Raw genomic sequence first — 20,378 nt, 5'->3', positions numbered from 1 at the left:
TCGCACACCACCAGGCCGGGCTTGAGGCCGACTGGCACAAACCACTCATCGGTCTGTTGTTCAAGGCTAGTCCACAGCTCCTGCGCGGTGTGGGGTTTTTCCCCCAAACAGATACGTTTTAAAACTACCTGCTGTCGTTTACCCCTGGCTGTGCTGAAGTTGGTGGTAAAGGTGTTACGCTGACCGGATGAGGAGCTGGTAGAGGATGAGGAAGCAGAGTAGGAGGAGGAAGCAACAGGAGGTGAACTGAAGCGCCCTGCAATCCTTGGTGGTGGAAGGACATGAGCCAAACTGCTATCCACCTCAGGCCCAGCCGCCACTGCATTTACCTAGTGTGCTGTTATGGAGATATAACAGTCCTGACAGTGCTTACTGGTCCACGTATCCATAGTCAGGTGCACCTTGCCACAGATGGCGTTGCGCAGTGCACACCTGATTTTGTCCCCTACTTGGTTGTGCAGGGAAGGGATGGCTCGCCTGGAATAGTAGTGGCGGCTGGGCACGACATACTGTGGGACAGCCTATGCCATAAAGCCTTTAAAACTATCCGTCTCCACCATACGGAATGACAGCATTTCAAAGGCCAGTAATTTAGAAATGCTGGCATTCAGGGCTAGGGATCGCGGGTGAGTAGGGGGGTACTTCCTCTTCCTCTCCAGCGTTTGGGAGATGGAGAGCTGAACGCTTCCGTGGAACATTGTGGAGATGCTTGGTGACCCAGGTGTTGGTGTTGCTGGCAGATCCTCTGTTTGTGGGGTGGCAGGTGGCACTCTCACTCTAGAGTTGGATGAAGAGGCAGAGACTGCAGAAAGAGAGGAAGCAGGAGGAGCCAGAGACCTTTCTTGGTTTTTGAGGTGTCTACTCCACTGCAGCTCGTGCTTTGCACTAAAATGCCTGGTCATGCAGGTTGTGCTCAGGTTGAGAACGTTTATGCCTCGCTTCAGGCTCTGATTGCACAGCGTGCAAACCACTCGTGTCTTGTCATCAGCACATTGCATTACCTTGATTCCATGTGGAGTCGAGGACCTCATCATCCTCCACATCATTTTCCACCCAGTCTTCACCCCTGCCTTCCTTGTCGGTCTGCACACTTTCGAAAGCCACAGCAGTTGGCACCTGTGTTTCGTCATCATCCGAGACGTGCTGTGATGGTCCTACCATGTACTCATCCTGAAAATCAAGTGGTTGGGCATCAGTGCACTTAATCTCTTCCACTTCTGGGGCAGTACTAGGTGGATGGCCCTGGGAAACCCTGTTAACAGAGTCATCAAAAAGCAGAAGAGACTGCTGCATGACTTGGGGCTCAGACTGCTTGGCTGATTTGCAAGGGGGTGAGGTGAAAGACTGATGGACATTGGCTGCAGGTGCCAACTGTGGTATTTCAGCAGGAGACTGGGTGGGAGACAATGTGAAGGAACTGGATCCACTGTCAGCAACCCAATCTACTATCGCCTGTACTTGTTCTGGCCTCACCATTCGTAGAGCCGCATTAGGCCTGACCAAATACTGCTGCAGGTTCTGTCGCCTACTCGCACCTGAGGAAGGGGTTTCATTTGTGCGTGTAGCTGGCACAGATCGACCACGTCCTCTCCCTGCAACAGGAGCTCCATCAGCAGAACCACAACCTGGGCCACATCCCTTATTTGACGCTCTCCTCATATTTTTCGAATTTAGGATCTTGCCCTAAATGGGTGATTAATTAATAGTAGAATAGAACGACAGTATGTAAAGGGTGAATCTCACACGCCCTGAACCAGACTAGGCCTCAATTAAAGATTTCTTTGCCCAAAATGGCTGTATTTCAAATATACTGAATAAAACGCCTGTATGTAAAGGGTGTATCTCACATGGCCTGACCCACTGTAGGACTCAATTAAAGATTTCTTTGCCCAAAATGGCAGTATTTCAAATGCCTGAATCAAACCCCTGTATGTAAAGGGTGTATCTCATACGGCCTGAACCCCTGTAGGCCTCAATTAAAGATTTATTTGCCCAAAATAGCTGTATTTCAGATGCTTGAATTAAACCCCTGTATGTAAAGGGTGTATCTCATACGGCCTGACCCACTGTATGCCTCAATTAAAGATTTCTTTGCCCAAAATGGCTGTATTTCAAATGCCTGAATCAAACCCCTATATGTAAAGGGTGTATATCCCACGGCCTGAACCACTGTAGGCCTGAATTAAATATTGGTGCACCAAATGGCAGTATTTCAAATGCCTGAATCAAACCGATGTATGTAAAGAGTGTATCTCACACTGCCTGAACCACTGCAGGCCTGAATTAAAGATTGAATTGCCCCAAATGGCTGTATTTCAAATGCCTGAATCAAACCCCTGTATGTAAAGGGTGTATCTCACACGACCTGAACCACTGTAGGCCTGAATTAAAGATTTCTTTGCCCAAAATGGCTGTATTTCAAATGCCTGAATCAAACTCCTATATGTAAAGGGTGTATCTCCCACGGCCTGAACCACTATAGGCCTGAATTAAATATTGGTGCACCAAATGGCGGTATTTCAAATCTCTGAATCTAACCCAAATGTATTAAGGGTGTATCTCACAATGACAAAAGGCTGCCAAATAAACTTTTTTCGCACAAACGGGTGTTTGTTTAATAACTCAATATGGCAGCAATATATAACCCAGGAATTTCAAACGTGCTTATGCTGCAAGGCCTGAAATATTGTGTATTTTGACCCAAAAAGGGTGTTTCATTAATGAAAGAATATAAGCCCTGTATATACTGTACTGGCCTCTGTTACCTTACTTAATATCTGCGCTGTATCTTGCTTGTCACCGGTCTCCTTTCTCTTTGCAAAGTCTGCGGTCGATGCTTAAGTGGATGTACACGTGTGTTCTGCTGGGTCGGGCGGGCCTTTCTTTGGATGGCATCCCACGTGTGTGGCGCTGGATGCGCTCCGGTATTGCGTGGGCTTCTGGCGTTCACGATTGGGTGAGTGCTCCTGGGAGATCCTTCTTTGTTGGAAGCGCTTCCAAAGCAATGTTAAATGTTTGTCTATGTGCAGAATTACCAAACGCGTTTCGAAGTCTTAAGCTGACTGACATCAGTGGTAATCTGTCCAGATCTCCCGGGATTTTTTACAGTGGCACCCGACAACTTCCAAGATCCAAGGTGGATTTTGCTCAAAGTGTATTTTTTTATTTTTTATTTTGTTTTTTCTAAAAATGTTGTGATGGATTACATGGTATAGTGTGAGTGTCGAGGTGAGCTTGTAATATCACTTTGATTCAGAGAGCCTTGGTATTGCGTTTTTTTGGGTGCTCGCTACAGAGTAGACACCACCTACACAGGGTCGCTCTGTTCTTACTCCGTTCCTAATCCTTAATACCTAAACCATACAATATTGTGTGATTTTGTGTTCTTATTGCTCACCCTGCACTAACCCCCACCTGGTGCATGTACCATTGTTTTACTATGTTCAGCATTTAATAAATTCCTGCTTTTTTCTTTTATTTACAAAGTTGTTTTACATAAATACAAGACTTTTGAACATAGACAAAGACAAACAGTCAGATTTCCTTCAAAGCTGGCTACATCATGGCTGAATACATCACTGTTGAATACAGGATGGCTGGAGATACAATGCTGAGTACATATGCGGCTGCAGGCAGACTAACATACATGCAGTGCTAACACAAGTCAAAAGGCGACGGCTGTTTCGCGCTTAAGCGCTTCTTCAGGCCAAACAATATAGTGGCATCACCACGCCAGCTTTTTGAATGCCGGCGCTAGTCCCACACACGTGACGTCACCGGCAGCGCTGACGTATAGCGCCTGCTGATGACGTCACCACGAGCTCGGCACTCATTTAGTGTTACAAAACAAAATAATTTAAAAAACAAATCCTGTGGTAGGGCATACTATTTATCACAGAAACACACTCATGTTGATTTTTTCATTTAGTCCTAGAGCGCCCATTGCACATGAGTGCAGAATCCACCTACTTTCTCTTCTCAGGAGCTCTGTGTCTGTTTCCCCCTTGTGGTAAATGCGGTATGGTTTCAATGCCTGCAAACTTTAACACATCACCGTTTCCTCCATGTTCAATATTGACATGGTTAATGAGGCGTGGACACCCCTTTCCTGTAGTTATTGAATTTATATGTTCACGAATTCTTTCATAAAGGCACCTGATGGTCTTCCCTATATAAAATCTAAATACACAATATTAAACAAACTACTTAGGTTCAGTTTTCTTGTGGCCTTAAAAAGATCTATCTCAAAAACGACCGGGTCAAACTGTTTCACCAGGCTTTAATTGAGTCCTCGGTTAAGGACCCTCTCACAGTCCGGTGGTAACTCGGAGCCGGTCAAGTTGACTACTTGATTATGTATAACACAACTCTCGTCCTCTTCAATTATCGTCTCCAAGAGACTTGTTTTCTTTTGTAACTTTGCTTCATTCTTGGCTTTCCCTTTGCTTCTGCCCCTCCTGACGTTCCTTCTAAAGGGGATTTCTCTTGGCCGATCCCGGCAATATTAGATGTTCCATGGGTTACTGGATCGTCTGAGATACTGGAGTCAGAGTCCGTGGTCCAATAGTCGCTCCTTTTTTGGTGTTGCTGTTGGCATCTTTTTCCTTGTTTTTTGTGGCTTCAATCAAAAACTCTGCTTGAATCATAATCTTGCTTGTCCCTTAGGAACTTGTCCCTTTTCTTTTCTTTGATTTTGCCTTGGATTATTATGAGTTTTTTATCCAAGCGTTTATTAAATGTTTGAAACTGGTTATCTATAAGGCGGGTTTCTAGTTCCGTCTTTGCTCTCATCAATTTATCTTTGATTTCTATACATTCCTTTTCCTTTCTCTTTAGTACTGTCTCTAGTATCTTTAATGAGAACTCTAAATGTAGTTGTTGCCATTCACTCACAAACTGTGTATCCTCTTGTTATTGTGACACATCCTTGTATATTTAAAGGCCTCTAGGAACTCGGTTACTTTCTTTGTAAGATTTGAGGGAACTGACTGTCCAGTAAAGGCATACTTTTTCCGCCAATTGCGCCACCCTCATTTCTAGAGCCTTAGTGCTCAATGTTTCAAGTATATCCTTGTGGTTGCACTGCATAAAGTATGCGTCCGCCCCTTCTCTGCCTTCTGTCACCCCCACGTGTGTTTCTTCTATTGTGACTTCCATATTGAGGCTTGTTACACGCGTGCTCTACTCCCATATAAAATAGCAAAGTTCATGACCTGTGTCAGCACTGCATGTAGGTTAGTCCACCTCCAGCCGCATATGTACTCAGGGTTGTATCTCCAGTCATCATGTATTCAGCCCTGTGTATTCAGCAGTGATGTATACAGCCATGATGTATTCGGCCATGGTGTACCCAGCTTTGGAGGAAATAAAAGATTGCACCGATTGGGGAGTGCCACCTATACATTTTTTTGTTTGTATAATAAATAAGCTTCAAATTGGGCATAGCACCACCAGGTTGCTTGAGTATATACCCCATCTGCAACAAATGACAAATGCTAGTATTAAAAAGGCAGAGAAAAGTGGACGCAGTGCCACTCGGACTAATTTCTCATACACACCGAGAAAACAGTCAGATGTTTTTATGTACAAACTGAACAAAAGAATAAAAGTATAACGTATGCCATATAGTCAGGTGATGGCCCATCAAGGTACCACAGCACATATAAAAGTGGTATAAACAAAACAATTATAGGAAAAAGTGTATATATTGTACTAAAGGCCAGAGGGCCACAGCAATGGGTTATTACCTAACCCAAACACAAGCAAAACTAATCCTTAAAGGGAACCTGTCACCTGGATTTTGTGTATAGAGCTGAAAGCATGGGTTGCTAGATGGCCGCTAGCACATCTGCAATACCCAGTCCCCATAGCTCTGTGTGCTTTTATTGTGTAACAAAACCTATTTGATACATATGCAAATTAACCTGAGATGAATCCTGTCCCTGACTCATCTCAGGGATAGGACTCATCTCAGGATAATTTGCATATGTATCAAATCTTTTTTTACACAATAAAAGCACACAGAGCTATGGGGACTGGGTATTGCATTTGTGCAAGCGGCCATCTAGCAACCCATGTCCTCAGCTCTATACACAAAATCCAAGTGACAGGTTCCCTTTAAAGTATTTTTTCTGGTTTCTATATATTGATGACCTATCCTCAGGTCAGCAGCCAATGGCCGCAACGGTTGGGTGTTGGTTGGCTGGCATTTAAACCACATTTTGTAAATTGAACCTACTAATATAATTGACTATGTAAATCTTTCTCAAAACTCTTATTTTTTTATTTATGTTTGAAAGGAGAAAAAGGTGACAGTTCTGGACAATCAGGTAAATAAAATAAAAAAAAGTGTGCACATAGAGCAATAGGCACCAGGAAAATTGGGATTTGTGAATACAAGTTAGTAAATATATCTCAACTACTAGTGCTACAGAGAACTGAAATTTTGCTAGTATGTGGCTTTTATCATGTAACAGTATGAAAATGTACTCTTCTATTAATCATTAGTGATTCAAGTGAGGATCAACACATAGTAACTTGAAATGAACTGTACTGTTCTACGGTGATGTTGACTTTTTTGCTTTAGTAATGTTTGTCTGCTCTTACAACATAAAGTAGAACTTTGTAGTGCACTGCTCATAACTAGCACTCCCAATTTCACTTACCTGCATGTTCTCCTCTAAATCCCAGAGAAGTATGAGTGTCTAATGAAATAATTTGTTTGCACTATTGACCTGACCACAGGCAGCATAAAATTGTTTCAGATTATGGGGTTCATTTATTATCCAGAACTACGTCTATATTAGTCATATTTCTGGCACAGATTCGGTGGAACGGTTATTTGCGCCACAATCTGCAACTTTTCCCTGCTCACGCCAGGTCTAAAATAGTGAGTGTGGCACGGGCGGGGGTGGGCTGGCAGGCCTGTCTCATTCATCATTTTCTACGCCTGTTTTAGGCGTAGAATACGGTCTAAATGTAAGCCAGCTAGGCAGCTGGCTTACATTTAGACTGTCAGTGGATGCAGCGAAGTTATGTTGAGTCCTGCGCCTCTTCATAACTTTGGCGGATCCATCGCCAGGTATAGGGGTTATTAAGACCAGCGTCTAAAACGTCGTTCTTAATACATGACCTCCTATGTCATTACAACTAAGGCCTCATGCACACAAATGTTGTTTGTTTCCATGTCCGTTCCGTTTTTTTTTGCGGATAGGATGCGGACCCATTCATTTTAATGGGTCTGCAAAAAATGCAGACAGCACAAGGTGTGCTGTCTGCATCAGTATGTCCATTCCGTAGCCCCGCAAAAAAAAATTAACTTGTCCTATTCTTGTCCATTTTAGGCATTGTTACAATGGATCCACAAAAAAAAACACGGATGGCAGATGGAGGTCATCCATTTTTTTTTCTGCGGATCTGCAATTTGCGGACCACAAAACACATACGGTCGTGTGCATGTAGCCTAAATTTCACTCCACTGGGTGGCTCACTTATGACTTCTTCCTACCTGGTTAAGCTGGTTAAAATATTTTGTTCTATACAGAAATAGGGAGTGACCTGTCATTAAAGCCTAGTCAGAGTAAGGGCCCATGAGGACGAGCGTTGGTCACGCTGCGAGTCCGAGGCGCAGCTCCCGGCCTGAACTCCCAGAACTGACAGGGTCACATAGCATTATATTGATTTATGATGCTATGTTACCCTTACAGTTCTGGTATGTATTGGATAACACTGGCATAATGCTGTCAGTTATATACAATACATTCCATAACTGTAAGGGTTACATAGCATCATAAATCAATATAATGCTATGTGATCCCCGGCAGCGCTGGGCGTTCAGGCCGGGAGCTGCGCTGCGGATTCGCAGCGTGACCAACGCGCGTCTGCAAAGGCCCTAAGACATTGTTCATTGTAGCAGGGAAGCTTTCAAATGTTCTGCAGGGTTAGGACAAAGGATCGGAAGAGGAAGTGATTACCTAGGGTGCCAGAGAGGGTTGCACACACACACACACATATATATATATATATATATACATATATATTTGTGGTCAGGGCGACGGTCCTTGGATGAAGGAGCTAGCGCCGACCTCTGGCTGGTGAATGCCGGAAGCCTGTAACGAGGATAGGCCTAAAAGGGGGCCTATCCTTGAGGAAGAGCTATAAAAAGGGGAAGGGGGGGAGGGGTACCTGGCTGCACGTCCCGTCCCTTGTAAACCGAGGAATATATAGCAAAGGGGCGGGGCCTATGCCCCTCCCACAAATTCAGGCTGCACGGCAGCCTTATCTACTTGTGGTCAGGGCGACGGTCCCTGGATGAAGGAGCTAGCGCCGACCTCTGGCTGGTGAATGCCGGAAGCCTGTAACGAGGATAGGCCTAAAAGGGGCCAAAAAGGAGACACAATCGTACAGACAGATACTTTATTGTACCGTTACAGGGCAAGAGAACAGAAAGCATTACAGATTTCTGATTGGAGATTCGGAACATACCTAGCAAAACATGACGACCTCCAGCGTCCCATGCACCTGATGACATAAGGAGGTATCTGGTGCCTTGATGCCGCAGAGGCCGCCCCAATACGAAAGGAGTGTCCCAAGATGCCCTTCGGGTCTTGACCTAACCCCGCCACTAATGAACGCACATGTGACATGAACTGGGGCGTGGACAACGGCCCTCCTTTGAAGGGGAGTAGGGGACTATCTGCTGCTGCTGCCTGCAGGGCCACGGACAACTGACGCAGCACCTTGACCGGGCACCAGGCGTTATGCGAGGGGTAGAAAGGAACCAGGGTTGGAGGCCCTGTCTGAGCGGTCTTGGTAGATGGAATTCTCAGCACAAACAGGTCCTGATGCCAGGTCAAGTGCTGCTTCTGGAGATGACGGCCGTTGCGGACAGAGGTGGTGAATTCCCCTGGCTGAAGGAACCCGTAAAGCCCTAGGTAAAGGGCGGCTTTAATGATAGTGCTAATCAAGGGCCCAAAAGGATCACCATACAGCGCCAAGGACAATTGCCTAAATAAGGAGCCGGACATCGGTTGCTGGACCACCGGCCTGCTTGCACCGGCTTTCTCAATGCCCCGGAGCGTGGCCTTGATGGCCTGTGATGTAAAGAACTAAATCCGGGCCGGATTGTCCACGTGAACTGATGTTGCACCCCCGCTAAATACAGGCGGATGGTATTGTGAGCGAGTCCGAGGTTGGCATGGCAATGCGCGATGAAGGCCATAATGAAAGACACGTCATCCACGTCGCCCTGTGGATGACTCTCGGCAAATTTCTTAAACAGATTCCAGCCCGTACGATAGTTCCTGACTGTATTTTCAGACAGGCTCTGGTGCAACAGGTCCTTTGCTTTGCTGATCAATGATGTTAGTCCCACACCAGGTTGCTGTATGCCGGAACGTCTGCCCCCGTTGCGTCTGCGAGTGGCATGTTCTGAAAGAAGACATCAACGTTAAACCTGGACAGTGCATCAGCAGCCGTATTCTTGGAACCCTGAATGTGGGAGCACTCAATGCAAAAATTGTGTACCATGGACAACCAAACCAGCCTACGCATAAGAGCCATGATCTTAGGGGATTTGGCTCTGCCATTGCGGATGATGTCGACCAAGTCCTGACTATCGGTAATGAATAAGACCCTTGAGTTTGACCAAACGTGGCCCCATACATGGGCTGCTGCCACCACTGGATAAAACTCCAACAAGGGAGAAGACCGAAGGGCCTGCCCGCCCAGCATAATCTGGGACGGCCAGGCACCGGCCAGCCAGTGGTTGCCAAATATGGCTGTAAAGCCCTTGGATGCGGCCGCGTCAGAATAGACCGTGGGAGAGGATGTGTCCCGGAGGGGAATGAACAGCCTGATGCAATTCCATGAGGACATGAACGTGCTCCACATGGACAGGTCTGCCATGGCCTGTTGATCCAACCGAACGACACTGTCCTGTTCCGGGGCCGATGGCAGGAGCAGCAAGAGCCGAGACACAAAGGTGCGCCCCTGGGGCATGACCCTCATGGCGAAGTTCAGCCGGCCCAGCAAGGATTGGAGGCTTGTCTTGGTCAGGAAGCAGGATTTGGCAGCCTCCTGGATGGCTAACCGGATCTGCTGTAATTTCTCCTCGGGGAGCCTTGCTTCCAACTTAACCGAATCCAGAATGACCCCCAGGAAGGTGATCGTTGAAGAAGGACCGACCGTCTTCCCCGTGGCGACAGTGAACCTGAAGTGCCGAAAATAACTCCAGCAGGGAGGATAAACCGGAGGGCTGACGGGAGGGGTGCTCCACCAGCAGGAAATCATCCAGGTAGTGGATACACATAGGAGCCTGCCCATGTTCGACCAGGATCCAATGCAGGGCCTGGGCCAGCCGGTCAAACAGCCATGGGCTGCTTTTAGAGCCAAATGTTAGACGATTGGCAAAGTAGTACCTGCCTGCCCATTTGATGCCATAATATTGCCACAGTTGCGGGAGGATCGGGAGCAATTTAAAGGCATCGGCAATATCGGTTTTAGACAACCAGGCCCCCCTGCCTGCCTTGAGAACGAACTGAATGGCCTCATCGATAGAGGAGTACGTCATGCTGAACTCTTCTGATGGTATGAGAGAGTTAATACTAGGGATGTGCGAGGAATGAGGAGCCGAGAGATCGTAGATCAGCCTTTTTTTATTTGAGCCTTTCTTAGCCACCACTCCAATCGGGTTGACCCTCCAAACTTCAAAGGGGATCGAGTCAAAAGGGCCGATGATGAAGCCTTTATCCAATTCCAAGGACAATGCCGCTTGCACTGCCTCAGGATCCTGTCTGGCAGAGAGGAGGTTCTCACACTCCCAACTCGACTGTGGCAGGGCCACCAATCCCGTGTGGAACCCTAGTGACAGGCCAGTGATCAAGTGTTGCACGAACTGCCGGTCGTCATGACCTTCCAGGAGCGCCTCCAGGAGATCCACGTTGACGTCGGTTAGTCATGCCTGCTTGGCAGATTTTTTGGGACAGGTGGACCTGGGATGTGCCCGAAAGCAGACCGTGCACACATGAAGGGCCCTGCACCCACTGAACATGCAGTGACCGAAGTTGAAATTATTGCATATCTGGCTCTTGCCCAGATACACAATAGGCCTGCCAAACTTGTCCACGAGGGCCGGGACCCTGGGGACACCCGACGTTCCCGGAAGGGCTCTGTCCGGATGGGCAGACACCTCGTTGGGGCACCATTCCGTGGCATGGAAAATGGATTGGCATGTGCCACAAGTGGGGGCTCGGAGACCAGCAAAATGCCTGCAGAAAAGCTCCATGTCCAGCACAGCCCAATTAGTCATAAACTGGAACTGTGCTAGGGAGGCTGCGGCTTTAGCCGCGAAGGACCGGTGATAATCATAGAACGCCGAGCCCCCATACTTGTGACCCAAATCAGTGACCTGGTACAAATAGGCGTCCAGCTCCTCCCTCCTATTAGGCTGCGCCGAGCATATGACATCTCTGAACAAGCTGAATGCGAGAACAAATTCCGGTATGGACAGTTTGCGATTCAACCGGGCATCCTTTGACCTCATCACCACTGACACCTCCCCGCAATCAATGGTTTTGTGTTCGCTTGCATCGTGGGATGCTATGAGGATAGATGCCAGGTTGACTTCTTTGCCTGGCAGTATATCCCTCCTAATATTTTCTGCCACAAAATGAGCTGGGACAATGGCTGGCGGAGTAGCAGACATACCTGGGGAACCCGCCAACGGCCATGACACTGCTGTCACGGGCGCCACTGACTGCGAAGAGGTGGAGGCCCTGGACTCCAGCTCCATGACCCTGTGCTGGATGTCCGCTACTGAGGCAGCCAGACTCCCCATAGTGGCATTCAACTGAGCCAGTGATGACTGGATAGTAGGTGCTGCAAGCTGCTCGCTGGGTGGAGCCGGGCTAGATACCAGCAGCCTATAAAGTTCGGCTTTCCTGGCCGAAGCCGGGTGACTGATGGCCATTCTATTCAATTCCGCCACTAGTTTCGAAATAGTCCAGTTCCTCAGGGATCCATGACCAGCCAGACCGGAAACCACGGACCCGGAGATGGACGAGGCATCGTTGATGTCTGAGGCCTGGGACATGTTGACCGTGCTGCAATAACTCTACGCCCTCGAATTTACCTGAGGACAAAACCTTTGTTATTCGTGCGGACACCAGGCATGTCTTGGACATCCCGATGCCCCCCCCCCCCCTTTTGCCCCTACCCGAAATACTGTCCCTAGATTATGGCCGGCCTGACGGACCTGAATTGATACTCACCTGGTTATGGAATTTGATGAAAATGATAACGATACCGTACTGGAGGCCCGTACCACCGACCGAGGTGGAGGCCTTGTTTATGGGAAACCGAAGGCACTGAGACCCCAAACGTGCTGCCGTATAAACAAAGAACAAGTATGAAAAACGAAATGCACTGGGAATATAACCAACCTGGTTACGTCAGGCCGCACAACCTGCCCCTAAGGGTAAAAGAAAAACATGGCCTAAACGTTTAGTTGACAATGACGAGGACAGAAGAGCCAACAAAACCAGGATGACGTGCCCCCCCCCCCCCCCGGGCGTGCTGCTAGGTCATGCATGCTGCTATGGGCGGATGTGTGCCCAGATTGGTGAAAAAGACCCCTTGGACGTACTTAGACAGGACACCATGCCGCCGGAGCAGCTGACGCGACATTGCCTGAACGCTTCAGACAGACGTGCAACAAGAGACGAGTGAGACAACCTGGATGTACCAGGTAGGACCACGTGCCACCGGGGTGGCGGACGTAACATTGCCTGAATGTTTCAAGCAGACGTGCAACAGGAGACGAATATGACAACCTGGACGTTCCAGGCAGGACCACGTGCCACCGGCGTGGCAGACATACTTTGCCTGAACGTTTCAAGCAGACGTGCAACAGGAGACGAGTATGGCAACCTGGACGTTCCAGGCAGGACCGCCTGTCACTGGAGTGACCAACATAATAATGCTTGAACGCTTCAAGCGGACGTACCACATGAGGTAAAAGACACCCTCGAGATCCAGGCAAGACACTGTGCCACGGAGTGGCAGATGTAACATTGCCTGACCGCTTCAAGCAGACGCACCACAATAAACAAAATGACAACCTGGGGTTCCAGGCAGGACTACATGCCACCGGCGTGGCGGACGCAACAATGCCTGAACGCTTCAAGCAGACGTACCACAATAGACGTGACAACCTGGACGTTCCAGGCAGAATCATGTGTCACCGGGGTGGCCGACAGAATAGTGCCTGAACGTTTCAAGCAGACGAGCAACGAGAGAGAGAGAGAGAAACGGGTATGACAACCTGAACGTGCCAAGAGGGACCACATGCCACTGGTGCGGCGGACATCACATATGGGACGTGTGAACGTGCCTGCGGCCAAACCCCCGTGACACATACCATACCCGTATAGAAATCAGGACGTACCACTTACTGCAAGTAAGGAATCCTTGGCATGGAGTGGAGCGTCAGATAACCGACCAGAGGCAGACACTGCAATATGATGAAGCATGACAACAATAAAAAAAAATTTTTTTTATTTTTTTCCCGGCCCCAACCCAGCTTTTCCACAGAACGCTTGCACTGCTGTTCCCGCACGGAGAGCCCCACAACACCACTCTAGAGCAGGTAAAGTAGAAATATTTAGAAGCTTGGGGTCTTCATATCTGACAATCACAGACAGGCTCAGTGAGGCCGCTGGTTAAAAGTACAGTAGAAGCAGATCTATGTGGTATATAGTTGGACAGTGGAACCGTTGTGGCGAATGTTCACGTTAATTTTTTTAAATTTTTTTTTACGGCACATAACTAATACTATGCCAGCAAAAATGTCCGTGCGATGCACCAGGATGCCGCCACCCTGGCCAGGAACCTAATGTGCGCCGTGAAAGGAGCCTGTACATATGCCCTGCTGTATGAAGCAGGGTGATGACCTGTCATGCGGGGACACCTGCCGTGCTGCTGAGAGAAAAAACAGAATGGAGCACGGCCAAGTGAGAGTTAAATAGGACAATGATGCAACCGGACCCCCCTGATCGCGCCTTATAGGAGATCATACCGTGAATGTGGTAGCTCAATGCGTATAACCATGAATGACAGCGGCTCCCCCGGCTGCAGGAGGGGCCCACTGGTACGGCGCGTGTGTTGCCGGGGGGCGGGGCCGCCACGTGTGCCTAGCAACCGGCACTCGCGGCCGCCTCCTGAACATGTGCCTGCACGAGACTGGCCAGCGCCGCCCGACATGGATGTGAGCCGGCCAAGGCACTCCCCCAACGGACATCGGCTTCCCCCGCACCGGGGTAGGTACAAAACAAGCCGCGCGCCCGCCTCTGCTGCCGCTGCCGATGCCCAGCACCGACTTCCTAACTTACCTGAGACCGCACGAGCCGCTGGACGCCGACCTGTCCTAATACTCACCCAAATCCTGGCTTAAAGGTGCGGGACGTGCAGGAACCAGACGTAACCGGAAGTACCTGGCTGCACGTCCCGTCCCTTGTAAACCGAGGAATATATAGCAAAGGGGCGGGGCCTATGCCCCTCCCACAAATTCAGGCTGCACGGCAGCCTTATCTACATATATATATATTTATAACGTATAGGACGTATGTGTGTATGTATGTTCTGCGAAAACTCAAAAACGCAACCATCCATTTCAATGAAACTTGGTATACACATCCCTTGCTACCTGGAAATAAATCTCAGCTGGGGGTCTCAGCTCTGTAGGACGTACCATTCCCGAAATGTTCCCCCAAAATTACCTGCATTATCCAATACAAGCCTGCCAGCCTTTCACCTAAATCCTAACTGCCATACACACGGTCACATGTCCCTTATCAACCAAAAGAAGCTCGCAAGTCCTACTTCAGGTTGCCATAAAAATAAAGCAGTAACAGCCAAGGTAGAGAACTACATCAGCCTATCACAAGAAGGTCAGATAACTCTGGCCACTGTGAAAGTCACTGTTAAAGGGGCGGCCACTGTGAATGTCACTGTTGAAAATCTGCATGTACTTCATGCAGATTTTGTACTACAGGCAGATTTTGCTGGACTGGTTTTTTGACACCATGTCCCATTTAAAGCCCCCCTGATGCACCCCTAGAGTAGAAACTCCAAAAAAGTGACCCCATTTTGGAAACTACGGGATAGGGTGGCAGTTTTGTTGGTACTATTTTAGGGTACATATGATTTTTGGTTGCTCTATAATACACTTTTTGTGAGGCAAGGTAACAAGAAATAGCTGTTTTGGCACAGTTTTCATTTTTTGTTATTTACAACATTTATCTGACAGGTTAGATCATGTGGTATTTTTATAGAGCAGGTTGTAACGAACGCGACAAATATGACAACTTTTTGTTGGTTATTTGTTTCAGTTTTACATAACAAAGCATAAAAATAAAAAAAAAGATTCCTTAGTGTCTGCACATTATGAAAGCCATAGTTTTATTTATTTTTGGGCGACTGTCTTCTGTAGGGGCTCATTTTTTCGGGATGAGATGACGGTTTGATTGGCACTATTGTGGGGTGCGTATGACCTTTTTATCGCTTGCTATTACACTTTTTGTGATGTAAGGTGACAAAAATGCTTTTTTTACACAGTTTTTATTTAATTTTTGTTTTACGGTATTCACCTGAGGGGTTAGGTCATGTGATATTTTTATAGAGCAGGTTTCTACGGACGCGGCAATACCTAATATGTTTTTTTTACAAAATTATTATTATTTGATTGGAAATACACAGGGCGTACAGGTACGCCCTGTGTCCTTAAGTGTCCTTAAGTACCGGGACATCAGGGCGTACCTGTACCAGTAACAGGTTAAACAGGTAACAGGTTAAAGGGGCGGCCACTGTGAAAGTCACTGTTAAAAGGGGCGGTCACCTTTAAAGGGGCGGCCACTGTGAAAGTCACTGTTAAAGGGGTGAAACAGTATAAAAGCGAAAGGGTAGAGCAGCATCAACGGATCTCACCGACCAATCCCGGAATGCATCAGCCACAACAGGACCACAGATCAATAGTAGTCCACAGAACAGTAGAAAGAAGGGAGGTTATGGCAGCATCTCCGGTATATCCTTTATTGAGGCCATGAGTGTGTACAAAAAGTAAACAAATACAACGTATCGGCTACATAACAGCCTTTATCAAGCATGTGAACCAAGATTATAACAACCATAAATAGTAAAAATTAACTCCTCCCATCAATTGGTGGGACCAAACAGCGTGAAGCCACAACCCATGGATGTCATCTGTATAATTAAAAAGTGAACACAATCTGGTATCCAACAAAACACATCAGTACATAAAATAAGCCTTGTGTTTACCTTATATCAGATCATCGCAATCAGCCAAGGCAGACTACAACTGGACTCCATATTTGCAGAAATTCGCGTTCGCCATTCGCAAACGGAAAATTTTATGTTTGCAACCTCTCTATTCATTGACATGCGCAATGCACCCTGTTAGACACCGGTCTAACAGGGTGCATTGCGCATGTCAATGAATAGAGAGGTCGCGAACATAAAATTTTCCGTTTGCGAACGGCGAACGCGAATTTCAGCAAATGTTTGCGAACGCGCGAACCGCCATTGACTTCAATAGGGAGGCGAATTTTAAAACCCACAGGGACTCTTTCTAGCCACAGTAGTGATGGAAAAGTTGTTTCAAGGGGACTAACACCTGGACTGTGGCATGCCGGAGGGGGATCCATGGCAAAACTCCCATGGAAAATTACATAGTTGACGCAGAGTTGGATTTTAGTCCATAAAGGGCATAAATCACCTAACAATCCAATTTTTTTTTGAATAACGTGGTTTAAAACATCCAGTGTGTTTATCCGATCAGGTATGATGTTGTATCGATCAGGTAGTGTAAGGGTTACGCCCGCTTCACAGACATTGACAGACCAAACTCCCCTTTTAATGCACCGCAAACAACCGCAAACAGTCCATTTGTCCAACCGCAAACTTCCCATTTGCACAAGGTTGGATACCAAGCTAGCCATGTCCCGTTGATGTCATTGAAGGTTTCTTCCTCCACCCAGCCACGTACAACACCAAGGGACCCCCGATTATTCGAACGGGGAGATGGTTTAAAAAACGCTGGCTCCCTCCCCTTTGTTTGAATCCACGCCACGGTCACTGCGTCTGCACCGTGCAATTTACTGTCACACCCGATATGAGTGGTATTTTCTGTAGTACTATTCTCATCAGTTTAATCCCTGTTACGTCCCATATCAGGTTAGGGCACTCTGCCCTAACCCCTGAAGACGCCGGTAACGGCGAAACATGTCGGAGGGCAGCGTGAAGTTTAAATTTTAATACAGTTTAGTTTGCAGCTCCAAACAGCATAAGGGGAATCGCAAAACTGAACAAATAGCATGCTGGCAGCGGGCAGCCAGCGGCATCAGTAGAATCTAGCAGTGACCTGTACCCTATATTAATAGGGGATGCTGTACAACACTATAGTGAATGAAATAGAAGAGTGAGGACTGTGATGCACTGGAATTTTAATAATTAGTTAAGTTAGCAATATAGTTTTATTAGCATATCAATAAAAGCTAAGTATTAGGTAGTTTTGAGTAGGTGCTGGATTAACAGGTGTAAACTAGTCCTCCGGACATCAGTAATTATTATTTTTGAGTGCAAAACACCGCATCCAGCACAAAGGGAATGCCCAGTTTTTGCTAATCCCTGTATGGTCCCCAATCTGGGATCCATTTATAAAATTGATTTTTCGAATGGGGAGATGGTTAACAAAACGCTGGCTCCCTCCCCTTTGTTTGAATCCACGCCACGGTCACTGCGTCTGCGCTGTGCAATTTACTGTCACTCCCGATATGAGTGGTATTTTCTGTAGTACTATTCTCATCAGTTTAATCCCTGTTACGTCCCATATCAGGGATTGCCTTTTGTGAAAAAAAATTTAGGCCGGGTACCTTCGACTGCCTTCACAGTGACAGACCAAACTCTGATACACCAAACTAAATTTATTTTAGGAACCGGGAGATGGAAAAAGCAGCTTGGTCGGTCCTCTTACTCTCAACTTGGGGCACTGCGCGTGCACGGAGCAATGTGCTGTGACACCCTATATGAGTGGTGTCTTAACTAGTCCTATTCCTATCAGTTTAATCCCTGTTACATCCCCTATCCGGGGACATATGTCGAATTGATTGACCATTGTCGAATTAACGAACCATTACGACATCCTGAAATAATTTTGTTCTGAGCTATGTACTTGCTTTGTATTAGAATTGATGGGGATTTTTTTTAATTGTCTGCATTATTTCTAATAAACTATTAAGAGACTTTATTATGATTTTTTTTATTTTATGTATTAAAAACCCATACAACTTAAAAAAAAAAATTATGTATGTTTTTTCTATGAAAGAGGCCAGAAAAATTAGGCATGTACACATGCCTGAAAAACAATGTTATTGTTGCAGCCGCTGTTGTAGCAGCGGCCGGAAAAATTGATGTTTTCAAGGCAGAAAGGTGACTAAAACATTGCGGCTTGAACCCTAGTTGGTGGCGGAGAATTCATGAAAGTCATCCGGTATGCAGACATTAAATACAGCAGCGTGGGGACCATTTTGAGGCCAAGGTATGTCATCAGGCCTTTTGTTAGTCAAATGTATTCCCCACTGTCATCCATGCCTCATTCATCTTTTTTTTTTTTTTACAGTTTTTATTTTTGTTGTTTTAAAACAACGCAGGTACATATGCATATGACTTGCAAGTATCAGTTACACAAATATGTATGACAAGAAGAAGCAGTTATCTCTATCTCAGATTGCGAGATTAACAAGCATGGTGTATCTCAGCATTACAGTATAACATAAGATAAAGGTACAAGAGCAGGGGGGTTTAGACAAGGGGAAGGTGGGGGGGGGGGAGATGAGTTGAGGGGAAGGAGGAGGGGTGGAAAGAAACATCTAATCACATCATAAGATCCGTAAAATGTAAGAGAGAGAAATACTGTGCCTAAGGGTTTCAAGGAAAAAGCCTGAATTTTTTCCAGGGGTTCCAGATATTGCGAAAAGTGGACCTTGTTCTTGATTCTCAGTGGGAAATTTCTTGAAGCCTGTAGATCTGGTTAACTTTGGTGTACCAGCTCTCGAAACTGGGGATATCTGGAGTGAGCCAAAGCTTTGGGATCAATAGTCTAGCAGCTCCAAGCATAAGAGAGAAAAGAGATGATTGATATCTGTTGGTTTTGCAAATCCCTAATGTGAGTAGAACCAGTTCTGGGGAACATATAATGGTAGTTTGGCATATTTTATTAATCCTTTTGACTATTTCTATCCACCATGGTTTAATTATTTCACAAGAACACCAGATATGGAAGTAGGAGCCTCTTTCTTTCTTGCATCTCCAGCACACATCTGACGAATCTTTATTATACAGGCAAGTCTTATCTGGGGTTTTATACCACGAGAAAGTATTTTATATCTGTTCTCTTGGGTATAAATGCACCTGGAGATCTTGTGTGGGGCAATCAACATGGAAGAGACTTCTAAGCTAGACAGAGAGCGTTGAAGGTCCTTCTCCCATAGTCCCTCTATAGCTGGTTTGAGGTTGGGAATTAAAAATTTTTGTAAATCGTGGAAATAAGTTTGGGGGGATATTGGGGGCTACATAATAGTTTGTCAAACCAAGAGAGTTCACCTTTGGATGAAGTGCTTTTAAGGGAAACAAGGATCTCTTCCTTTAGAAACCTCAGTGGAATGGGATTGCACGTTTTTATCTTGAGTATCTCAAATGTTTTCTGATCTCCAAATAAAGCTACTTCTGGATCCACCAGGTCCCCTACGGGGGTGTCAGAGCCCCTAATGAAAGAGGAAAGCATTCTCTGAGTTCTTTAGGTGCAAGGGCTACTAAGTCCTTAATAAGTAATAGAGGGGAGGGAAGTGAAAAAGATCCCACACTAGTTAAAAACCACTTCCAAGTCTTTAGAGTAGCTCTAATCAAAGAGTTGGGAACGTGACCTCCTGTCGGAAGAAGGGTCTTGCCAGACAACAAGAGGGATCTTAAAGGTGAGTCTAGAAAGGAGTTCTCCAGGGTGAGGCAGGATTTGGTAGGGAGGGATCTAATCCAGTCAACAGTCCTGGATAAAAGGATGGATTTCATATAAATCTCGGGGTCTGGTAGGGCTATACCCCCAGCTCTCTTTGGTTTAGAAAGCGTGGAAAAAGAAATACGAGGGGCCTTCCCCTGCCAAATAAACTTTCCAATGTGCTTATTTAGGGAGGTGAAGAATGTTTTGGGAATTTCAATTGGAAGTGTTTGCATTAGGTAAGTCAGTCTTGGCATTATTAGGGACATTAGAAGATTTGTTCTACCGAACCAGGACAGGAAGGGGAAGTTAAGTG

At 46.5% G+C, this 20,378-nt stretch overlaps 1 protein-coding gene across 1 annotated transcript in view; it reads left to right on the top strand.

The window, feature by feature from the left end:
* LOC122942326 (collectin-46-like) overlaps positions 1-20,378 on the top strand; it is a 217,797-nt gene that overhangs the window by 89,835 nt on the left and 107,584 nt on the right. Inside the window, exon 5 of the mRNA XM_044299885.1 lies at positions 6,291-6,329. Coding sequence (XP_044155820.1) covers positions 6,291-6,329 — 39 coding nt within the window. The remainder of the gene's footprint in view (positions 1-6,290; positions 6,330-20,378) is intronic.

Source organism: Bufo gargarizans, chromosome 6 (assembly GCF_014858855.1).
Source record: "Bufo gargarizans isolate SCDJY-AF-19 chromosome 6, ASM1485885v1, whole genome shotgun sequence".
Classification (NCBI taxonomy): Eukaryota; Metazoa; Chordata; class Amphibia; order Anura; family Bufonidae; genus Bufo; species Bufo gargarizans.
Note: the sequence above shows the minus strand (reverse complement) of the source record. Positions and strands in the feature narration are given on the sequence as shown.